This window comes from Mirounga angustirostris, unplaced genomic scaffold (genome assembly GCF_029215605.1).
Source record: "Mirounga angustirostris isolate CCGP_5_RB_7025 unplaced genomic scaffold, mMirAng1.0.hap1 SCAF_11, whole genome shotgun sequence".
Taxonomy (NCBI): Eukaryota; Metazoa; Chordata; class Mammalia; order Carnivora; family Phocidae; genus Mirounga; species Mirounga angustirostris.
In genome coordinates, this window is record NW_026991719.1 from 15,836,850 (window position 1) to 15,862,232 (window position 25,383).

Genomic DNA, 25,383 nt, shown 5'->3' on the forward strand with positions numbered 1-25,383 from the left:
GGGAAATAATGAAAAAATCCAACACATGAATCTGTGTTAAAAAGTACTATTTCTGTACCTCAAAATCAGCTGTAAACAAAATGAAAAGCCAACCAAGTGGGAAGCACAATTTGCCAGAAACGACAAAGGAATAATACACTAATCAGTAAGAAAAATATAAAGACCTCAATATGAGAGCAAAGAATACAAACAAATGACAGAGGAAAGAAAATGTGCAAGAACTCTGTTAATCAAAGAAATTCAAGCTTGAAACACTAATAAGCACTCTTCTCACTTCTAGTGGTGATGTAAATTGGTACAACCCTTCAAGAAATCAACTTCATAATAGTGGCTTAAAGTGCCATAAAATATATACATGCTTTTGTCCGGTAATTCGACATCTAAGAATCTTTCGTAAAGAAATCATCAGAGCTGCAGAAAAGATTTATGAGCAAAAATAGCCAGCACCAAGTTACAATGGCAAGAAAAATTGGAAACCTAAATGGATTCTTTCCTTTCCAACAGAGGCTCTCTCTATGAAGCACAGAATTTAGAATATGAGAGGTTTGCCTTTTGATTTACAGGGACTCTCTCCTTTCTTCTCAAGAAATGAACAATAGAATGCCACAGTCAGTTTTCTACCATTCTCAAATCAATTCTCTAATATTTAGGTCATCCCAGCAAAATAGTGTCTTTTTGATCCCTCAGACTCACTATTTCCTAGGCAACTGATTGAAGAAAAATATAAAGCTTCACTGAGAAACATATAATTTTTAAAGACTTGAATAAACAGAATGACACATCTTGTCCTTCAGCTGGGAGGGGGTAGTGGTAGGGGATGTGAAAGGGAAAGAGACAGACAGACAGACAGACAGACAGGCACAGCCAGATAGTGCATTTTAACACCACTTTGTGTGGTGATCTTTAAAAAAAAAACAACAACCAACAAAACAGCTTTATTGAGATATAATTTACATGCCATAAAATTCACCCATTTTAGGTGTGGGATTAAATGATTTTTCTAGAGTTACAGAATTGTGTGACCATCACAGCAGTGTAATTTTGGAACACTTCCATCACCCCAAAAAGGAACCTCTTGCCCATGAGCAGTCACTTTCCATTCTGACACCCAGCTCTGGGCAAGCACTAACCTACTTTCCATCTCTATGAATTTGCCCATTGTGGATACTTCATATAAATGGCATCATACAACATGTGATCTTTAGTGTCTGGCTTCTTTAATTTAGCATCATGTTTTCGAGGCCCATCCATGTGGTGGCATGTATTGGTACTTCACACCCTTTTATTGCCGAATAATATTCCACTGTGTGGATAAACCATATTTTGTTCATCTGTTCGGTCGATGGACATCTGGGTTGTTTCCATTTGGGGGCCATTATGAATCATGCTGCTGTGAACACTAGTATACAGGTTTGTACGTGGACATATGTTTTCATTTCTCTTGGGTATGGAATGCTGGGCCATGTGCTAACTCTCTACTTAACAGCTTGAGGCATGGCCAGACTTTTCCATATCAGCTGCACCAGTTCACATCCCCACAAGGAGTGTTTAAGTTGTTCATAGTATTCCCTCACAAGCTTTTTAATTTCTCAAGGATTGGCAGTGAGGTTCCCTTTTTAATTCCTCATATTAGGATTTTTAAACCTTCTCTCCTTTTTCTTTCTTAATCAGTGTTAGCTAAAGTTTATCAATTTGTTGACTATTTCAAAGAACCGAGTTTTGATTTCAGTAATTTTCTGTATTTTCCTATTCTCTATTTCACTTATTTCCACTCTAATCATTATTTCCTTCTTTCTGCTTGCTTCAAGTTTAGTTTGCTCTTCTTTTTCTAGTTTCTTTTTAAAATATTTTTTATTAAGTAATCTCTATGCCCAGCATGGGGCTTGAACTCACAACCTTGAGATCAAGAGTCACATGCTCCACCAACGGAGCCAGCCAGTGTCCCTCTTTTTCTAGTTTCTTAAGGTGGAAAGTTAGGTCACTGACAATCCCACTTCGGGCAGATACCCAAAGTTAACGAGATCACTATCTCAAAGAGATACCCCGTGTTCACTGCAGCATTATTCACCATAGCCAATACATGGAAACAACCTAAGCATCCAGCAAGCGATGGATGAATGAATAAAGAAAACGTCATACATGCGTGTGCGTGCAGCACGCGCGCACATACACACACACAATGGAATATTATTTACCCATAAAAATAAGGAAATCCTGCCATTTGTGACAATATGAACGAAACTTGAGGGCACTATGCTAAGTAAAATACGATAGAGAAAGACAAATTTTGTATGTTCTCACAATAACAACAACTAAAAAAAAGGTAATTACGGGAGGTGAGGGATGTGTTAACTAACCTTATTGTAGAAATCATTTCACAATACATACATGTATCAAATCATCACACAACCCACATCTACACAATGTTATATATATATATCTCAGTGAAGCTGGGGAAAGAAGAGAAAGTTGGGGTATTGATTTTGCTCTAAGCATTGCTTTAGCTATATGCAGTCGATTGCTGGAGATTTTGTTTTCATTTTCATTCATTTCTAAATATTTCAAAGTTTCCCCTGGGGATTCTTTGACCCACTGGTCGTTTAGGAGTATATTGTTCAATTTCCATATATTTTTGAATTTCCCAAATCTCCGTCTGTTGTTGATTTCTAGTTTAATTCCAGTATGGTTGAAGAACATACTCTGTATGATTTTAATCCTTTGAAATTTACTGAGCCTTCTTTTATGGCCTAACATATGGTCTATCCTGGAGACTGGCCCATGTGCATCTGATCACTGGTGGCTTCATGGAAACACTTCATTATTATTGTCCATAAATCTGTAATTTCTTCCCAACATTCTGGGGTCTTATCAGCAGTTTAATAACACTTATCAGCACTTTTAAGAACAACTACTACTGTATTCAGTGACTCCTGGTTCACTCTCTCACCACCCTCTGCCCCAGGCTTCATTCTCTGTCCTCATTTTTATCCTGATAATTTCCCTGAGGGAATTAACACGAGTAGTCTCCCTATTTTACAGATGGGAAAACAGTATGAGACTTGCCTAAAGGCCCACAGAAACTTTGGGGGTGCAGCAGAAGTGGGGACTGGAGCCCGCCAACAGCCATTCTTCCTGCAACAAGGCCGTACTACCACTGAGCTTATTCAGGTCTCCAGGAAACTACAAATGGAACAAGCAGTTCAGTCCTCAAATGTGCTTCCTTGAGTGAGTGTGCGCGCACGCACACACACACACACACACAGAGGAAGTTTCTGACTGTTCTCTCTTTCCCTTCCTGGTTGGGGACCATGACGGTGGTCCACCTGCCACTGCAGCTGGGCGCTCTGTCGGCCTGACCATGGGTTAGGGAGGTAGGCCAGGAAATGTCTTTGTTGTTCAGGGCACAATGGTCCCACAGCCTCACAAGCACAAAAAAGCCATGAATCCAAAGACTAAATTGAAGCTGCAGGTAACATCAGGGGGACCAGGCTGTGATGACAGACCAAAAAGTGTAATTAGAAGAAACCGAGGAAACTACAGGAGAAAAGGCTCCTTTTCCAGGGCTTTGTACAAGTGAAGACAGTTGCTGTCCCAATACAATACCTCTAATTAATTACCTTTAATTAATCTACCAGCTCTCTACCTGGAATAATCTCCCTTTGGAAAAGAGAATCCCATGTGGGCCTTAGCTAAGTTCAGTCCCCCAGATCAGAGGGGTGTCCTTTCAGGCCCCCTGGGCAGAGGTTCCATGTCCTCCTTCCTGGCATGTCAACAAGAGGGTCCCTGCACCAGGCTGAAGGCTGGGACACTTTCAGGGACCTTAGCCACTGCAGGAATCCTAGATTCCAGAACTCTAAATGGCAGGCTATGTGGGTTTTCCTCACAGCTCCACAAGCGGGTTCATTACCTGAACTCAAAATGGCAGCCTCTTTCCCTAATAGGAGGTGAGAGCGACCAAACCTCCTCTTTATGCCCAATCAGGGCTTTAATGGTATCAAAGAGAGCTAAGATTCCCCGTTTTCAATCGAAGCATGTAGAGAAGGTGAGGGGACTCTCCTAACTATATGGGACTACTGTTTCGTCATCATAAAATCCTCCCCTGGAATCCCAGTTCCATCCTGACCCAAGTCCCAGGTAGAGCTGGCCTTGCGTTCCCTGGGCCGGCCCCCTCAGCCCACTTTTCCTGCCAAAGCCCAGCCTAGGCACTCTTTGACACAAGGACCCAAGAAATGATCAAGAGAAAAAAAAATCCCTTTCAGCTTGTCACTTGAAAACTTCCCAAAAGGATTGGTTTTCAAGTTTTAGATCTGGGGAATGTTCTCCCAGCATCGCCCAACTTGTGTTTTCACGGCCGCGGGCTTTAGAGGCTTCATGAGTCTCTCTCACACACTCATTTGAACATTCTCTGTGCAAGGGTGGATCCGAAGATGGTCCCAGAGATGCTTAGACGGCTCCTTGCCCTGCATTTTCAAGTCCTGCTCATCCTAACTAGTATTCAGTAAAATGCGGTCCGCCGGTCAAACAGAAGCGGGTTTCCTTAGCAGAGGACCTCTGAGAGCCTGCGACACGCTACGGTGCTTGTCAGTCTTCTAAGAGGGTGTTAGTGCTGGTGGTCGTAGCCAAAATTCATGCGTCCAGAGAGCCAGTTTTCTCTCCCTTTTTGTCTCCTTCTCTCTCTCTCTCCGTCCCCCTTTTGTGAATATTTTGCAGGGCCATAATCCTGTGCAATGAACACTGGGAAACACTGGCCTGGTGTCTATCTGAGCATGTCACACGTTTTGCATGGCTTCCTTTCTAGTAGGTGAAAATATACAATAGTACCCCTTTTAGAACATGCCTTCGACAGACAAACTTGGGCCCCCAAGGTCCAACTCAGAACTGGTGAAAATAAGCACTGCGTACAATGGGGCTATGTGGTTGGTCAGCACTGTCCTCGGAGCCTGGTGTGTTGGAGGGAGGTTGCATAATTCTAGCATTCTGTACCAAGTGAATTGTAAACGACTCTGTAACATGAGAAAACTGCAGTCATCCCGATTATATGGACTCTCTGCTTTTAAAAGATACTTAAGGCTTCAGGCCAGCAATGTAAAAATCAAAGAAAAAAGTCAGCTTTACAAGTGGGTTATGCACTATGCACTGTTTGAAATTCCAAATGCTTTTTCTCATTGAAACAAAGTCATAAGTGGTGATTAAGTTCTCAGACTAACTCACAATGTAGCTAAAACACATCTGCAATGTCATCAACTAACAAAACCCAAAAAACAATGAAATTAAAGAAGAAACATTTTTATTTATCAAGAATACTTATGCTCAGTGGAATACCCAGAGGGGGGAGTATGGTGGGGTAGGGGTGGGTGGCCCACGCCAAGGCAAGAAGGGGCTTCCTGTAGAGAACTGACAAATGATAATGAAGCCAGCAAAGCCAGTAGGCTCTTTATTTCACCACCTGCTGACAACTGAAAACAACATCAGTCACAAAATATTGCTCCTTTCAGGAAAACTGGCTTCAACGAGATGTAAAGAAGTAGTTAGGGGTACCTGGAGCTACCTCGTAAGACTCTGGCTTACCTACAGGAATTTTAGTGGACTTCTTCATTGTGTTCAAATTAATATCTACACCTAGAGTCATGCCTACAGGAGACCTTTTTTTTTTTTTTTCCACGCATATCAACAATGATCCTGGTCAGTGGGGGTGTAACAGATGGGACAAGGATGGGGAAAGGGATTCTATGAGTTCAATGAAGAAAAATTAGAAGAGAAAGGAAAGGAGCTAAGGAGAACACACGTGTAATGTGAGAAGCTGTGGGTCTAAGATGGAATGGCAGGAACTGAGAACACTAAAATTCAGAGGAACCAAAGGCATTTCCCCCAGGGAGAAAAGGTGGGCAGGAGGAGGGGTTTCCTCGGAGAGCCACCAGGTGGAGCCACCACCACAAAACCACTCCGTGGCTGTCCTCTGGATGCACTTGGGTGGAAACCCAGCAGGAACGCCGTGGAAGTCTAAATCAGTAATTATTCCAGGGGACACTAATTCCTCTAGTGTTATACACCGTGGAACCAGGACACAGAGATTGAAAGGAGATAAATATAATACAAGAAAATTTCTTCAAACCAAGTTTGTCAATGACCCACATGCAAAAATGTATGGAAAATGGAAACAACACCCACTTGGAACGGCCTTTCCACCCATTTCACCACCATCCCTAGATCCAAGAGGCAGTATTACTCTGATAAGAAAGTAAATAGGGGTAACATACTCTAACATCAACTGCTGGTCCCACAGAGCCAATAACACAGGCTCCCAAGAGAACCCATCAGTAATGCTGCCAGGGATCAATTACTTTACAAAACCTCTTTATGGTCCCTTTGCTCTCCAACTTTCAAGAATGAAGGCCCCCTGGGAAAGAAGATGATAAATGCACACACACAAACATTTACACGGATGTATGTATTACTGAATGGCTATAATATTATATCCATCCAGGTTCGCTGCCACGTGTCCAGCTTTATTTTCATCTCCCCATGGGAAAGACCAGCTCAGGTGATAGCCAAGAGCTTTCACGCAACAGTAACACCGTCTCTTAACTTCTTACTCTTCCATCTGCCCATAAAAGCCAGCAATTTAGGAAAGGTCAACAGGTAATGCGGAGAGTTGAAGAAAATCTGACCCAACATGCCACATTTTCAGATCCCTAGGTAACCAGGGTAATCTGAATCATTTGTTTCTCCAACAGGAAATTTGAAAGGAAAAAAGTCTTGTTTCTATAAACAGATTCCCAGATCTCGCATCCACCTTAAACGACAAAGCACTGGAAAACCAAAGTCGTTGACATTTTCTTTGTTAAAGACACACTTTTTCCAACCTTTGTTTACAGTTTCATTTCAAACAAAGAGCCCACACCCTATCAAGGGAACCAGGCCACCTCCTGGGAGCCAACCCAGAGTTCCACGGCAGCACGTGCATGTGCGCGCGCACGCGCACTCATGTCCTGACAAACAAGCCAACACATACCTCGAGAACGTTACTCTGAGGAGCCGAGTAAATGCTAAAGAAATGACAGCTTAAAAAAATGTTTCCCCTTCAGTAGAGACAAGGGAGGGAGGTCACTACGGCCAGATCTGTTCAGGGATTGGAATGACTAGTGCTGGGAGAAAAGAAAGATAAACATTCGGTACGATTCTTCTGACAGCTACAGGCAGCAGACCAAAATGGAGAGCCCTTCCGTGTGGCAAACACGAGGCCCATATTATGCTGGGGGGGCGGGGCATGGATATATCACCCATCCACACACAGAATGAATTCTGAAGAATTTCTGCATTAACTTTTAAAGCAACAATGTGTCACCAGAGGCAGAGCAGCTGTTGGCCTCTCTGTTAAGGACAACTTTTGAATGAAACCTGTCTGAAGGACTAAATACACGCAAAATGAGGCCACAGAGTCATGTTCTACAATCCAAGTCCTATCCACGTAGCAACTCCGAGAGCAACCCTCCCCCAGCTCAACTTGAATCTCATCTTGTAGCATCAGGGCTAGATCTGTTCCAAACAACATCTTTGAGACCATCAGATCTTCCTGCATTAATCCCTAGAAGGGGCAGTAAAATGCAAATGCACAACAAACCTTAAATAAAGATGGTAAAAGCAGTTTATCTTTCAGAAGGCAGATGCCAAAGTAGCAGAGCGATTTAAAAAGATGATTATAAAAGACATTTTATATCAGGAGAGCATAACAATAATAATAATAATAATAGCAAAGAATAATAAATGTGCAAAATACAATAGAGACTTACCAAACACTGAATTCATGATAAACTGGAAATAGAAACAAGGACACATAAAGCCAACCAGAAACCCGTGGAGTGGCTTCACATTCAGAACGACAGAAGTAAATAAGAGACATATCCCCATCTTGCCCATCTTGCCATAAAAAAGATTTAAGAAATGTACACCACTTTCTTAACATTTCCCAAGGATTGTAACAGACTGCAAGGGCTTGCAGGCAGGACAGGCTGTGTTCTTCTAGGCCTTCTATCTGTCCCAGCACCAAGCACAGGGCCAGGCCTGCCGCAGGCATACAGTAACCGTGCGCCGTTGAATGTTCATTAGGATGCACGTGAAAGCGGGGAAGGAACAATATCCCAAATCCTGGGCGGCAGGGGGGGTTCTGAGAGAGACAGCTTCCCCGTGAGGTCTGCTAATGATGCAAAAACTGAGGAACTAGAGCCCTGAAATAGAAGCTGGTCCTTACAAAGGCCAGTGTGGTATCCGTTACAGCCTGGACACTGAACCTGTCACATAAAGAAAGTTGGTTGGGAAGCCCTTCTGAGGATGAAACCAAATGATTTTTTCTTTCCTTTAATTCAAGTAGAAATGGACAAAATCCTCCTTGCTCATTTTCAAGTTATGTATTTAATGTATTTGCTGTTAACTGTTAAAATGTCCACTTTGTTCAGTTTTTCTTTTAAACTCAAGGCTTGAATGTTTTTTCAAAAAAAATTCCTCCATATATCAATATTTCAATTTAGGAATGTGCATCAGTCTTCTATATGGGTTTATTGAGAGAAGAAACAAAAGAATAAATCATTTTCAGAAGGAAACAGACAACCTTTTTCTATCTGGTTCATGAGAATGTCATTTGGCTCCAAGAAAAATTTTCAGATTTTCTGGCTACAATTTGTCAACATTCTGGAGTGTGGGGTAACTGCAGGATATACAACATCCATGCTGCAAGCGTAAGTGAAAAAATGACTTCTTACTCCTTGGGAAAAGCTTGTTTTAAATGGCAATCTCCTTCACTGGGACTCGGGTAAAGCCCGGAGACATGGCCAGGGGTGCGAGCGGACACAGATGTCCTTAGAGCCCTAATGCCTGGAACGTATAGCTGGCGGCAGCCAGGCCATCTGGAGGAGCTGTTCTCGCTCTCTCTCTCTGCCTGTCTTTCTCAATTTCAGTCACATCTTTTTCTCAAATGAAAAGCACATGGAATCATTCCAGTACCTCCCCAAATCAACTCTGTAGAAATTTGCAAAGGTTAAAGTTGAAAACTGAAACTAGTCAGCCCCCAAACGGTTTCCATGGTCCTGGCCTTTTCTCAGGGCTATTAGTAGCTTCCTTCACAAACCTAGGGTGGTTCCTGACCTTATTTAGGGGCCTGGGGAGGGCGAGCTCACCCCACACTGTGACGTAGTACCACCCACTTGCCATTGCTGCAAAGTGAGGCATGTCCCCAAACCTCTGGCCACAACTGGGCAAACTTCTTCAGCTAAGTCTATCTCAAGTTCAGGACCCAGTGAAGTAGTTCAATACCAGACCCATAACAGATTTTGATCTTTCTTTATTAAAAGAAAAAGAACCTGTGTTAATTCTATTAAATTCTCACAGGGTCCAAGGCTGACTCACAAGGTGGACTCATATACCCCATGAGGGATCCCGTGTTAATGAAACAAAGCAGCCTGTTACTAAACTCTAAAAAGAAACTTCCATTCATAACAACAGCAACAGACAAAAACATCAAGAAATTTCTAGGGACAAAGCTTGGTGGAAACAAAGAAAAGGAGAAGACCTGGGTCATTTACAATAACTCATAAAATTTGAAAAATTAGTTGGATGGAAGTGTTTACAAGTAACCAGAATCATCCCACAGATTTAGCCTCTGATCCTTGTTTTAAGGGGGAAAAAAGTGGTTTTTCATTGATTTGGGGTGGGAAAAAAATGTAGCTTTTGAGCCCAGCACAATGAACTATTTATCTGGCCTGACAAGGCCAATCAATCCACCCCGCTGTTTATTATAAGGAGTAGTAGGATACTGTTAGTATTGACGGGTGGGGGCAGGGCCAAACACGGCGCTGGCCCTGGGTACACAATGCTTCCCTTCAACTGGAAATTGATGTTTGGCCCAGGTGACCTGGGGGTCAGTGTGAAGCCTGGGACAGAATGAAGATGGTATTTTATGTGTTTCGTATTTAGAGAACGACTCCAATATGCTAAGGTCTCAGATCCACTGGTCATAGTCAGGCTGCGGGCCTAAGGTGGACCCTTAAGAAAGGAACGTCCCTCAGTATGTGCCCCCCACCCCCCCACCGTTAGTACCTTTTTCTGGACCATGACAAATTCCGGGGAGGACCTCAGAGGCCAGATTTTTAGTTGTAAAGAGGCAATTATCTGAAAAGTTGGATTCCTTCTTTGATTTAAAGTTCTCAGATAATTTTTACCCAACTCATCTGGATAATTACCTTAATTCCTTAACTTAATTAAGTCCTTATCTTATTAAGTTAATTAATTACCTTAATTCTCTTATTTACTTTGTAAAAGCTGGGCTGGCAGGGGAAGCCTTGCTACTGGTCCCCATGTGTGTGCCCTTCCTTGGCTCACTGACCCAAGAAGCATGAGGAGGAGCAAGAGGGGCTCGGAACAGCAAGCAAGGGCTGGGAATATAGACGGACCCACTGACTTCTAGCTCTCTGAAACCCAGAAGAGCAGGCCTCAGGAGTTCTGGAGCTTATTTGCAAGAACGCAGGAGGCACTTCAGGGGACGACTATAGTTTTCCAGGAAAGTATGCTTCATTCTTAAAATGGGAAACCCCCTGCATTGGTAGGATGGGCTTTAAAAAAAAAAAGAAAGGAAACAAGAAAAGAAAGAAAATCCTATCGCTGCTAACCAGCGTGGGCCTCCAGCCAATACTTAATCTGAATAATTCAAAAAAGGAAATGTAACCCAGGGCAGCTGGAGGGGGCAGAGGAAGAAGCAGGAAGGAAGAGAGACACAAAGCTAATGTCTCAAGCACTATGATCAATGGACAGTTTATTGGACAAATTCTTATGCTGTCTAAATTTTATGAAAGATTAGCTGTTCTTCCCTGTGGTTATGTAAACTTGCCTTCTTTTTTCCTCCTAATGGAACTCTTTGCTAATACATTTCCTGCTGCTGCTTTTGAACAGCTCTGTATTTCTCTTTAAGGAAGTAATCAGCCGGTGAAAAGCCGGCCACTGAACGCTAACCTGCCCTGGGCACGCTCCGTGTGAGCCCGGCCCGATGCGCGGTGAGCGCAGGGGCAGGAAAAACCGAGCAAATCTAGTGCGACCACGGTAGAAGTGGGTCGAGTCCTCTCTGTGATCTTACACTCTCTCTCCTGTCATCTCAAACAACGGTGTCACAAAGGACGGATATGGGAGAAAACAAGACCCCAACAAGCTAATACCTGACAATCTGCCTTGAGGTCTCAAAATAGGCAAACAAGATGGTTAAAGTTCCCTTGGTTGGAGGCAGGTATGAGCTCTTTCTGTGCACACACTGCCTCCTAAACCAAGAGAGACAAGGTTTGTGTTTGGGAGCCCAGCAGGTAGAGAGAAAGACCCTGATAAAGCCTGCCCTTAAAAATAAAAAGAGAGCATGGCCAGACGCACATAGCTCAGCGTGCACCACAGCATTCTCTAAAGTCACCTTTCATCCATAAAAATAGATGTGAAAGTGAAAGCTAACGTCCTAGAAAAATCATCATTTGCAAATTTAGTCTACTTTCTCATTGTGAAAAAATTGTATTCGTTCCCTTTATTATAGTTATTACATTGTTGCTCGCTCTGTGTGTGTGCACGCATGTGTGTCCAAATTTATACAAAAAAACAAAAGGGCAAATGCCATTCAATTTTTCAGCAATTCAAAATTTGACACAGTTCACCGGGAAGTTTCCAGTTTGGGTTTGTGTGTGGGGAGGGGGCTTGTTCTTCTTTTCCATACCTCTCTTATTGGTTCTTAGAATTGTTTCAGAAGATAGCAAAGCATTTCCGCTGGACACTTCGTGCATGGGCTTTTCTGGAGCTTTGCTGGAGAGAGGGTCTTTCTTCATTTCTTTCTTTATTTCCTGTGAGGATAAAAGGAAAACAAGACTGTTGTTTGAAATTTTAAAATGGCTCTTTGGCTATTTTAAGCTTCAACTTTCTGGGAATGAACTCTAATGACCTCAACTCAGTATAACATGATGTGTGAAAAATACCATTTCTTTTGTTGTTGTGGCTTGTTTTCCTTACATTTATTACTGAAGCACCTGCTCCTGTAAAGTAAAATGATGTCCAACATGGTGACATGACCTTATGTGACTATGACCATTTCAAGTGACCAGGAAGAGAATGAGTGATAATGAAGGCCACTGAACAGCTCGAAGTGACAGCCTGTCTTACTTTCTGAACGATAACAAGCTTTGGCCAAGGAGAGTCACCCCCTAAAAGCCTTCTGGTTTCTATCCTTCCCAACAGGGGTTTAGAGAAATATATTCTCAAATCACCATTGTCCCCAAATTATGTTAAACCCCAAAGAAGGGGACTTAAGTTCATTTACACTCATCAAGTTCCTCTGGCTCTCTATTTAGCTCTTGACAAAAATGTAAGGATGACAAACAGAGATAAAGACCATCATTCTAGGCCAGGGGTCAGCAAACTACAACCCACCACATGTTTTTATAAATAAAGTTTCATTACAACATGACCACCTTCATTCATTGAAGAATTTTCTAAGGCTGTTATGACGGCAGAGCTGAGTATTTGGAACAGACATCAAAGCATAAAATACCTGACCCTTTACGGAAAAAGTTTGCTCTGGCTGGTCTCTTATCAAAGATCCATTAAGGGGGCACCTGGGGGGCTCGGTTGGTTAAATGTCTGCCTTCAGCTCAGGTCATGATCTCAGGATCCTGGGATTGAGTCCCGTCTCCAGGTCCCTGCTCAGTGGGGAGCCTGCTTCTCCCTCTCCCCTGCCCCTCCCCGCTGCTTGTGTGCTCGCTCTATCTCAAATAAAAAAATAAAATCTTTTTAAAAAAAAGAAGATCCATTAAGATACAGAATTTAGGGGCGCTTGGGTGGCTCATTCGGTTAAGTGTCTGCCTTCGGCTCAGGTCATGATCTCAGGGTCCTGGGATGGAGCCCCTGCATTGCATAGGGCTCCCCGCTCAGCGGGGAGCCTGCCTTTCCCTCTCCTTCTGCCCCTACCCTTGCTCATGCATGCTCTCTCTCTCAAATAAATACATAAAATGTTTTTAAAAAGATACAGAATTTAAAAACCTGGTGGCTGAGACAATTACTTCAAATTATTCTAATAATTTACAAAATTATTTTCAAAAAGCATCAATAGCTCGAAATGATAGTAACTCACCAACTGCAGGTCTGGAGCAGAGGGTTACTGGGCTTGTCTGAACCCATGATTAATTACACCAACACGGGAAAAAGCGAAAGCTAAGGGGCTAGACCCAGAGCATGGCTGAGTGGCAGGAAGGGCAATGTGTTCTTTAGGAAGAACATGGGGCAAGAAATGGGGATGGGCTCCTTCTATGGAATAAACATGAAGACAGCCAATTAGGTAGGGGGCTGAGATTCAGCCTGGGCAGAGGGCAGAGGCAGAAAGAAAGGAACGAAAGCTTGTCAAAACATAGCCACTGGGGAGCAGCTTCCTACACACCCGGGTCTTAGTTACCGTATCCAGTTCTCCAGTTGCTGGCTCAGTTCACAACAGCCTCGCCCTCTCTCCCTCACCAGGGCCCCACCGGAAATCAGCAACTGTGGCTGGCACTTTGCTGGGCTGAGAGTTTCAGCTGGCGTCTCAGGGCAACCCAGCACAAAGCTGTGTGCACGCGTGTGTATGTACAGGGACTCCCACCTCAGCAGCCACGGCACCTGCTAGAACAGCAGTTGCAGGGGGTTTCTGTAGCCTCACAGGCAGATGGCATCAGGGGACAATCTACAAACATTGCCCGCCTGAGCCGCATGACGGGATGCTTTCTTAATGATGGCTGCCAGACTGCTATGGCTTGAGAAGTCAAGAAAACAAGCCACCATGGGGGCTCATTCCCCAGAGCTTGCTTCTTTGGGGGTAGAACAGTTGTTCAAACCTCTCTTTCCACTGCAGTGTGGATATGGCTGTGCACACACAAATTTCCCAGCTGGACACAACATCCACGGTGATTCAACATCCAAGGTCACCAAGGGCTAATTCAGAGAAATTCAGCGGGTTGTGGGCAACATGTCAAGCATTTGCTTAGCACTAACAGCTAAAGGCACGCAGTTGGGGAATGGTGAGGGAGGAAAAAATGTTTGATAGACTGAAGTGATCACTGGAGAGAACTTTAGAAGTGTGATTGGTTTCTGTTTGTTCGTTTGCCTGTCTGTCTGTCTTTAAGTAATCTCTACATCCAGCGTGGGGCTCAAACTCAAGACCACAAGATCAAGAGTCACACCCTCCAGTGACTGAGCCAGCCAGGCACCCCTAGAAGCCGTGACTGTTAAGAACACTCAAACCCAAGGCTTCAGAGCAGCACCCTGTGAGGTTGAAAGGACTGACCTGATCAAGCAAGTGCTTAAGGGCTAAGACAGCAGCACCAGAGAGAGGTCGGTTCATAAATCCCAGATTCCATTGTCCCCTCAATGATTGCTTATATTTGCCACACACAGAAGCCTAACAGTGACCACATTTCTTAAGCTCCTTCTTAGATGGAAGCAGGGAGGAGACAAAACTTAAAATATGCCCTGTATTTTTCCAGAGAAACCAGACACACGGGTACGGCAATGCCCTGTGTAGACTCTCCACCTGCACAACACCTGGGTACACAGGCTCAATGCGGTCCCCCCAAACTCAACATCATCCCTCTGACCTGCCTCTTTTCTGGAAGAGAGGAGAGATATCTTCCTGGAGAGCCCATCATCTACCCACTTACTCAGGCTGGAAAACTCAGTGTTAACCGCCATACCTAACCAGTCACCCAGCTGCGCTCTATCTACTTCCTCAACCTCTCGGTTTTTCTCCATTCTTCCTATGCTGCCTTGAAACCATGAATACTGGGCAAAGAACTCGAAGAGACACTTCTCCAAAAAGATATACATATAGCCAACAAGTACATGACCAGATGCCCAACATCATTAGTCATTTTAGGGAAATGTAAATCAAAACCATAATGAGATACTCCTTCATACCCACTAAAATGCCTAGAATTTTTTTTAAAAAAGGAAAACAGTGCTGATGAGGATGTGGAGGAATTAGAACCATTGTACACTGCTGGTGGGAATGGAAAGTGAGGTAGCCCCTGTGGAAAACAGTATGGTAGTTCCTCAAAGCTAAACATAGAACCACCGTGTGACCAACCAATTCCACTCATAGGTATAAACCCTAAAATACTGAAATCAGGGACTCAAAGAGATACTTGTATGCCAGCATTTACTGCAGTAGCCAAAAGGTGGAAACAACCTAAGTGTCCAACAACAGATGAATGGATAAACAAGATGCGGTCTATACATACAATAGAATATTATTCAGCCTCAAAAAGGAGCCAAGTTTTGAGACATGCTATAACAGGAATGAGCATAGAAACCATTATACTAAGTGAAATAAGCCAGACATAAAAGGACAAATATTGTATGATTCCACTTATATACTGCAGCTAGACTAGGCAACTTCATAGAGACAGAAAGACTGGAGGTTACCAGGGAGTGGGAAGGAGAATAGGAGTCAATGTTTAATGGTTACAAAGTTTCTGTTTGGGGTGACGAAAAAGTTTTGGACAGAGATAAAGACGATAGTTGCACAACCCTGTTTATGTAGCTAACGCCAGTGAACTGTACATTTTGAATGGTTACAATGGCAACTTTTCTGTTATACATATTTGACCACAAGAAAACATACACATGAACAGCAGCTAACGGGGGGGGGGGGGGGGCTTGCCACGTGCCGAAGCTGCTCTCAGAGCTTCCCCTGGATGGCAGCTTGCAGCCTGCACACCAACCCCGTTCCTCACACACTAAGACACAGAGCACTGAGCAAGCCTGCCAAACAAGCAGGAGTCAGAATTGGAACCCCAGCAGTCTGGCTTCAGAGCGCCTCTGTCAACCACTCTTCCCAAGTCCTGCCTGAGTGGCAAGAATGTCTCCCTGCCTCCACACTCCGAAAACAAACGTATGCTCTTGTCACTCCCTACGGAAACCCCCCCGTTACTTCCAAAAGACCACAGGACAAACCCTTTCATTTAAAACTTTTTAAATTGCATAGCAAGCCATACATGCCCGTGTACTGGATGCTAGCTCAAACTATCTGCCATGCACACTGGCCCCATGGGGCCCATTACCGTGCACGTGTAACATGGGGAGTGCACTGTCACAGATATCTGATGTCATGGACTCCTATTGGTAGGCTCTAAAAATAGGTGACGATGCTGGCAATGACACAACCTTACACGGGCAAAGGCTTAGAGAAATTAAAGTGTTTTAGCAGCTATTTCTTCACTTGCTCCTCACAGTAACACTGTCATTGTGTTATTGAAAGAAAAAATGATAGAACCCTGATTCTGCCAGACTGATAGATTTTTGCATTCAAGAACCCTGAGACCCAGTCAGAGAGGATGCAAGAGCAGCCAAAGGCCACAAAGCTAGTCAGGGGCATAGTGAGCCGTGGGACTCACCTCTGGGTCTTCCGGGCAGGGCTGTCCTGGTACACTTCACCTCTATAGCCAGCCATGGCTATAGAGGGGAGACTCAAAATCACCCTACCCGGGCTCCAGTGGGACCCTTCACTTCCCTCCCCAGCTGAAGAATATAAGGTACTGCTTTATCCATAAATCTACCAGTACTGAGGCCCCAATCCTTGAAGTCCTTTCTCACGCACACATAAAAGCTCTTTGCTGCAGAGGAGGGTGGGCTTGGCACAGGAGTAACTCCTGCCTGCCTACAGCTGCCCGCATCTGGTTACCTGGAGCTCTCCGAGGTTCTGATCCAGGTCATGGGACTCTGGATTTCCTGGGTCTGAGTGTTCCTAGCCCCTAACGCCCAATCTCCATTTTCTAACACTATATTTTAACCATTGTTAAGAACCTGGATCCTACTATCCCAGTGGTAGAGGCCACACCTCGGGCCAGAATTGTGGGCCATCAGGGCTTATAGAAATTCATATATCCCCACATAATATAGATCGGCAATGACTGTGCTTGCTTTAAAACCCTACAAAATCATCAGGGTATTGGCAAACCTCTTTAGAAGGTAAAGGAAACCTGGCTTCTCTTTATCCCAAATCTGATGCCCCATGGAAACTCATCATGTACAGCAAAACTGGAGGCCATCAGTAAGATATCAATGCTGTGATAACACTCCAGCTATGTCACAAGGGCAACGTGAGTGAAGGGAGAGGTGAACTTGTAGCATTCCTGCTTCCCGGAGCACTATGCTGATCAGAGCCCAAGATGGCTCACCCACTTCTGGAGGCCAAAAAGCCTCAATAATGCCACTCTAGCAAAAATTTGCCATGACACATTTAGCAGCCTGCAAACAACAGCCTCACTGAGCAAACGCATAATTTGTATGCAACTGGGAACCAGACGAGCAGAGTCTGATTTGTGGTAAGTGGAGTTGCCTGGATGTTGCCTTGGCTCAGCAGCCAAGCTGGCTTTCCCACTTTTCTCCTCAGCCTCCCCATCCATTACATACTATACAGGTGCTGGGGGGTTGGCTTGGTTGAACCTTACCTTCTTTCAATTAACCGAAATACTCCCCAGTAAAACACTAGTGAAGGTCCGGACCCCCAGACCTCTCATCCTACCACCAACCTTGACACAAGTTAAGATGCAGGCCCCACAGTAAATGGGGAGAATGATGGTGTGAGTCAAGCCAAACCAAATCAAACAAAAAACAATTAGTGTTGTTGTCATCATTTATTAGGTGGGTGACCTGGGGGCAATACTGAAAGCCTCTAAGCAGCTCTTTTGTCATCTCTAAAAAGAAGTCTAACACTAAAAGCTTTGGCACCATCACAAGGGTCAAAGAGTAAATTGGGGAGCAGTATACAGACGTTTTCTTGTCATTATTAATGTCATCATTAAATAGCAAGTGCTATAAAAAAGAACAATACCTAACAAAACAGATGAACTTTGCCATCAGAATGTTGAGTGAAAGAAGCCAGACCGAGAAGACCACAAGCCATACGATTCTGTTATGTGAAGTTTAACAAGAGACAGAGCTTATCAGTGGTGAGACATCTCCAAAGGGCAGTTGCCCTTGGGAAGGTAATGACGGGGAGGATGAAGAGGTTCTATAAACTGGTCTGCGTGATGGGTGCATACACACCTACAACTTCGTGGAACTGTGTTTGTGGATAAGATCTCCGCACTTCACCGTATGCTATTTCCACTTAAAGTAACAATATGAAGGCTTAAGCCAGAAGACAACAGATTCTTTTAAATTGAAATGTGCTAGTATTTTATCCTAGAAGGTCAAAAACATGAAAAGCTAGAGCTTGGGTGTCTTAATATTGATCTCAGGGAGAGCCCAGTGCTGCGCTGACCTGCACGAAATGCTGGTGCTGGGCTTCCCTCTGCGTGAGCGTGACGCTGGACAGGGCCCCCTCGGCTCAGGGTAGAAGCAGGGGCAGGGGAAAAAAGGAGTCATTCATCAGCCTGCCCTCAAACCTGGGCTGTTTCTTTCTGCAGGTAAGGCTCCCTTTAGGGCCAGGTGTAGCTGTGGGATCACAGCTGTGCCCCCTACGCCAGTTCATGGATATTTTTGCAAAATGACCACTGGCAGGAGATAAAAGGAAATCACTAAAACAAACCCTTACACCAAATCTACTGCAAGAGAGTTTTGAATAGATACAGAATCCTAAAATAGCACATTGCCCACCCCCCACAAGCATAATCTCTTCCTGCCTGCCCCCCACATAAAAGGCAAATTTGAGGAGCAGCTGCCCCATGAACATTGGCTGCTTGCAGAGACTGTGCTTTCCCAGCATTTGGCTCCCTTCAGAAAAGGCTAGTCAATCTCAAGACACCTGGGAAGACACAGCAAGTATCTTGAAAGCAGTAACAGAGCACCAGGGGAGTTTCAGCTGTAAGATTCTGTTTCTCTAAAAAAAATATATCTCATCACAATTTGCAAAATACCCATGCTGTTGAATCATGAAATGCACCGACTTCATTGCAAAGACTTATAAAGAGTACACACACACACATAAAACATCTGAAAATATGGCAAAATATGAGGATTTGATAAATCAGGGGGGTGGACACACTGCTTTTGCTATTCAGTTTCTGTCTTTTTCTAATGCTTGAAATATTTCATCATCTCCCCTAAAAATTACATAGTGAACCCATGTCAATATCTCATACCACAGCGGCTTTCTTATACTTACCAAAATATGTTGCCACTTAGAAAAGTGCTCTGACATCTCATTGACCTACGATATTTTCCGCTCAAAGCTAACAAGGTTTTTAAAAAAGTAACAGGATACCTATTGTCATGTTTCTATGTAAATCTTCAGCTACATATTTGCAATATCATACATTTGCGGAATTATCTCCCAAGAATCACTGATAACACAAGCCCAGGCAAGAAGCTCTTGCCCAGCAGGATGGGAATAAGTGCTGAGAGGAGTTCAGGAAGTGCTACAGGCTGGACAAAGATAAGAACAGTTAGCTACCTTCGTGTCCCAAAGAGGTAACACAGCTTCCTGATATAGGCACAAAGCGATTACTGGCATGATAGCTGGTGCCTTTATATCTGCCCATGCCCTGCTAAACATCTAGATTATTACCAGTGGATCAAAGGGTGTCAATACCAACCAGTTGTATGGACATGCTTTAGTAAGCACTTAATAACTATCTGTCAAGGGGTGCCTGGGTGACTCAGTCAGTTAAGCGTCTGCCTTCAGCTCAGGTCATGATCCCGGGGTCCTGGGATTGAGCCCCGCGTTGAGCTCCCTGCTCAGAGGGGAGTCTGCTTCTCCCTCTCCCTCTGCCTGCCGCTCTGCCAGCTTGTGCTCTCTATCTCTCTGTCAAATAAATAAATAAAATCTTAAAAAAAAAAAAACTATCTGTCAAATGAATGGCCAATTTAGCAGAGTGTTATGGGCAGGACACCTATTACAGATGAGGGGTATTATTTCCAATTCAGCCCAAAGCTATGACAACATGGAAATCTGTATCATCCCTACAATGACCCAGCTGGTGTTCACTGGATCACAACCAACTTCTCACCTGCCAGGATGCAGATTTGGTTTAAGAGCAGTAGGAAGAAGATACAATAAGAAAATTCACACACTACCTCATTTTCCTTAAACAAGCAATACCTACTTCTTTATTAAACTGGGAATGTTAGACATTCAAAATAAATTTATTCATTCAAAAATGAAACCTTAAAAGCACTAAAAGAAAACATGAGAGAAATATTTTACGATCTCAGAGTGGGAAAGAGTATTTGACACTATGCCACAGAATCCCGAAGCTGCAAAAGAAAGGACTGATGAATTATGGAAAACTACAACCGCAAAATAGACAAAAGAAGAATAAAAGAAAGAAAATTCATCAACAAAAGTCCAAGTGGGGGAACGTTGCCTGTTAGAGAGAACACCTTCTACAAAGTGTCGGCAAAGAGATCAATAACCCAACGAAAAAGAGCAAAGGACAATTCATAGGGAAAAAAAAATGACTCAAACCCACAAAAAGATGCTTACCCACACTCATAAGAAAAATGCAAATTACGGCGGAATTCACTTGACAATATCTGTGCAGTGCTCACTGGACAGAAAGACCTGAATCGTTTTGGCTGTGTCCTTATACTAAAAGTGCAGCACTGGGGCGCCTGGGTGGCTCAGTCAGTTAAGTGGCTGCCTTCCGTTCAGGTCGTGATCCCAGGGTCCTGGGATCGAGTCCCGCGTTGGGCTCCCTGCTCAGCGGAGAGCCTGCTTCTCCCTCTCCCTCTGCCTGCCGCTCTGCCTATCTGTGTTCTCTCTCTCTCGTCAAATAAATAAATAAAATCTTTAAAAAATAATAAAATAAAATAAATAAAATAAAATAAAATAAAAAATAAAATAAAATAAAACTGTAGCATTTACACCTACTGTCTTACCATGTTCACACCAGTCTTTGAGGGTCCGGACCCTCTCAGAGTACTGTCTATTCTCAGAGCATGTCACACATGCCCAGCACATAGCTACTATCCGTGCAAAGAGTAGTAAGTATAGAGGGCAGTTAGCCCAAAACTCTCCAGAAGTGATTAGTCTAGATAGACAAGGATGTATATAATTTTTACTATGATGAGATCTTTTTTCCCATGGTATCAAATACCATAAAGCTTCTCAATGGATTTCTCTGATACCCAGTGACTTTATTAGTGTTACTGATGTGAAAAATCATTTTTTTATCTGTCTGATTGGCAACAATCAAAACAATATAATTTTAGCTGTGGTGTAGAGAAAAATACCCTTTCATACTCTCCAATGAGAGTATAAATTGATAGATAAATCGGGACAACCTCTGTGGGAAGCAATGTGGCATTTATCTATCAAAAATTTAAATGTCCATGCCTTTTGACTCAGTATTTCCACTCCTAGGAATTTAAACTACAAGTATACTCGCACACGTGCAAAATGGTGTATGTACAAGGTTAATCATTACAACACTGCTTAAATTAGCAAGACTGAAAGAATGTAAATGAGTGTCAGTAGAGAACTGGTTACATGAATTACAGTAAATCCATCCCATGCAACTCTCTCCAAGAATGAGGCGGGTCTCTAAGTACCAATAAGGATAATTGCTAAGACATGTTACTAGGTAAAAAAGCCTAATAATGTATGCTAGCATTTCTGCAAAAGTGTGCGCATGCCTCATTGTGTAATACAGAACAAACTGATAACTGAGACTTCCTCCAGGGCGGGGAACAGGGTGGCTGAGAGACAGGGAGAGCGTTTTTGTCCCTTTTAATTGGTACCATGTACCTGTGTTAGCCAAACAAAACTTTAATTTAAAAAGTCATCATTGAGGGACACCTGGGTGGCTCAGTCGGTTAAGCAACTGCCTTCAGCTCAGGTCATGATCCCGGGGTCCTTAGATTGAGCCCCGCGTCGGGCTCTCTGCTCAGTGGGGAGTCTGCTTCTCCCTTTCTCTCTGCCCCTCACCCTGCTTGTGTTCTCTCACACTCTCTCTTTTACTCTCTGTCAAATAAATAAATAAAATCTTTAAATAACTAAATAAAAAGTAATCTTTGAAATGTGTTTACTATTTCCCAATCATTAGACTACCGACTGCTACTTTTTCTGCAAACAAGGAAGAAGTTGCCGCTGCCCCCTCATACAGTTCAGTTATATCCTTTCCACTACTAGTGTAATGATCCCAGTGTGGCTGGGTCCCAACATAGGAACAGATACAAAGCTTAAAAGAAAGCCCTCAGTCCATCTACTTCATCAAGAAGGGGAGATAAGAAAGTTAAGGTGTGGGGCGCCTGGGTGGCTCAGTCGTTAAGCGTCTGCCTTCGGCTCAGGTCATGATCCCAGGGTCCTGGGATCGAGCCCCGCATCGGGCTCCCTGCTCGGCGGGAAGCCTGCTTCTCCCTCTCCCACTCCCCCTGCTTGTGTTCCCTCTCTCGCTGTGTCTCTCTCTGTCAAATAAATAAATAAAATCTTAAAAAGAAAGAAAGAAAGAAAGTTAAGAGGTGGGGAAAATCATACCCGGCCCAATAATCAATTGTTTTTTTCAATGAATATGATATAAAATTCAAAATTTTGGAAATACAAGTATAATCAATGGCATGACAACAACCCAGAAAACCAAATAAAATGCATATAAAAAGGCAATATTAAACCTTATTTGTAGTTTTATCATAGGCAGAATACGGTTTGCTTTGGTACCCAGAAGTACAACAAGATTTTTTTTTTTAAAGATTTTATTTATTTATTTGACAGAGAGAGAGAACACAAGTAGGCAGAGCGGCAGGCAGAGAGAGAGAGAGGGAGAAGCAGGCTCCCCACTGAACAGGGAGCCCAATGCGGGACTCAATCCCAGTACCCTGGGATTATGACCTGAGCCGAAGGCAGACGCCTAACTGACTGAGCCACCCAGGCGCCCCAAGTACAACAAGACTTAAACAGTGTGGGATTGGTTAATTATGCTCAAAAAAGTTAATTACACGATCTCAAATTGAGCTCCCTGAGGGGTGGGCACTTTCTCCAAAGCCCCTTCTGGAAAAATTCTTTTTTTTTTTTTAAAGATTTTATTTATTTGACAGAGAGAGACACAGCGAGAGAGGGAACACAAGCAGGGGGAGTGGGAGAGGGAGAAGCAGGCTTCCTGCTGAGCGGGGAGCCCCATGTGGGGCTCGATCCCAGGACCCTGAGATCATGACCTGAGCCGAAGGCAGACGCTTAACGACTGAGCCACCCAGGCACCCCTGGAAAAATTCTTAAATGCTTCTGATAACATCATACCTACTCCATGATCCAGTACAACCTGAAACACAGGAATTGGTGCATCACGTGCTAGCTAAACAGCCTGCCCCTAGACAAAAAAGAAGGGCCATCCAAGGTCTAACAGCCATTTCTGCCATCTTTTTAACAGCTTTGATGAAGAGCCTGGGCCCCTTCGGCCCTTGCTGGGAATCCCCGTCACAGCACCAACCCCTGGACTCTATCTAGGTTTCTCTCTCGGCTACTCTGTGAGGGCCTCAGGGGTAAGGAGGAGGTCTCAGTCATCTTCCATCCCCAGACACTCAGTAAACGGTGGCCATCATCATGAGCTCTATCATTCTTCTAACTGATGTGTGAGCATCTACTCATGTGCCAGCTATAAATGGCAGCAGTACATGCGTCTAACCCACTGTGAATTTTCACAGTCACAACCGCTGCTAAGACTAATAAGCTAATGGAAAAAATCTAAATGCACTAGGATCTCTGACATATAAACAGAAACCAAATCTATCCTTCATTTCCCCAGATCTAAAAATCTTTGGAATTCGCCTGCAATTATGAAGAATATACTATGAGCAAGGTACTGTTCTAAGGGTTTGCATGGAGTAACTCATTTAACACTCACTGCCACGCTAATAAGTAGGGAGCATTATTATCACTCTTTGACAGATGGGGAAGCGGGTCCCAAGAGGGGACAACATAGTCAAAGGGCTGACTGAGGACTGAGGCCCACGCAGTCCCCCGTGGCCAAGCCTGCACTCCCTGTGGTCACACCACGTCCCGCCTACACGTGTATGCTCTCTTCATTTGCTCTGAAAGGCCAACTTCCATAAACTTACATCTTTAAGAGGAGAGACAAGGAATATGACCGTAGAATAGACTTTAAGAAGTGAGCAGTGTGAGGACCAATGATTTGAAAGCCACTCGCAAGTAAAGAAATTCTTGAATTTTTAACAAAAAAGCACCTGTTTACTGGTTGTTGAAGGAATGTTTACATACATTTCCATCCCGGATAACTCGATTGTCAAGAATAAATTATTCCAAGCCTGTAACAAAACAATGCCATTTCATGCTCATTTCCTGATTAAAGCTTTTAGACAGCTGGGCATTTTCATTTCTCAGAGCTGTAGGGAGCTATGCAAATTTCCACACAGCAGCTCCAAGATCATTAATCTAAGGAAAGCATGTGCCAACAGGATACCATATTTTATATTGTTTCAGTAAAGAAGAGGAGGGGCAGGTTAATCTAATTACCCTATGTGTGGTCACCTGACTATGGTTAACAAAAAGATCAAATGCTAAACTGTGCAATCAGCAGAAAACTGCTAAGTAATGAGGCATTTCAGATCACAAAAGGAGCGGGAAGAGGGGGTGAAAGTCTTGCATTGCTTGGGACTAGATACTGGAGCAATAAAAATAATCATACTGAGCTCATATGAATGATAGGCAGAGCATTTTAATTATCGCAAGGAGCTAGAAGCGTAACTATAAATCAATCCCTCTCTCACACTCCTATACATGCTCACACACATGCACAGTCAATAAGACTGGAAGATACTTCTAGCAAAGGATAGCTAACTCGAGCTGAAGTGTTCAAGAAGCAGACACAGACGGGCACTCATAATTAGACTCACCCTGTATCCGTGACGGGGCGTTTGGCACTTACCACTCAGGGCACACTACTGTTAATTCTCCTCTCAGTAAGGAGCAGCTGGGTTTGGAAAGGCAGGAGCACTGGCTCACACAGCTGATTCTTCAGTTCAAGTTCTGGCCCTGACATTGCAGCAGGTGTGACCACGGTGCCTCACTTTTGTTGGCTGTAAAATGGGCAATTAGTATATTTTGAAGATTGAATGAGATCTTGCAGAGGAAGGCACAGCCTCTGGATCCCAGAGGTGTCAGGCTCCATCAGCAGGAGCGGGGGCCCCACCTGCCAACAGACACAGGCCAGGCCCTGAGGAGTGGTGAGTATTAAAAGGGAGAAGCTTCCCAGTATCCGACCCCTACTGTGGTGGGTCTAGCAGAAGTCTCAAAACATGTACTTCCAAGCACTCTTTCTGGGACAGCTACTGCAGGGTGTGTCCCACCAAATCCAGTGAGCAAAACAAGAGAGTGAAGGAGCCAGGACCCAAGGCAGTCAATAATGAAACAGAGGCGGTGGGAATTACCTGGCTGACTTCTGGGCAGTAGCT

The 25,383-nt window shown here is 43.8% G+C and overlaps 1 protein-coding gene across 7 annotated transcripts in view; it reads right to left on the reverse strand.

Annotated features, from left to right (window-relative positions):
• SH3KBP1 (SH3 domain containing kinase binding protein 1) overlaps nucleotides 1-25,383 on the reverse strand; it is a 332,304-nt gene that overhangs the window by 186,783 nt on the left and 120,138 nt on the right. For all 7 annotated transcript variants that reach the window (XM_064573856.1, XM_064573852.1, XM_064573854.1 and 4 more), the window contains one exon: nucleotides 11,735-11,858. In XM_064573856.1, coding sequence (XP_064429926.1) covers nucleotides 11,735-11,858 — 124 coding nt within the window. The remainder of the gene's footprint in view (nucleotides 1-11,734; nucleotides 11,859-25,383) is intronic.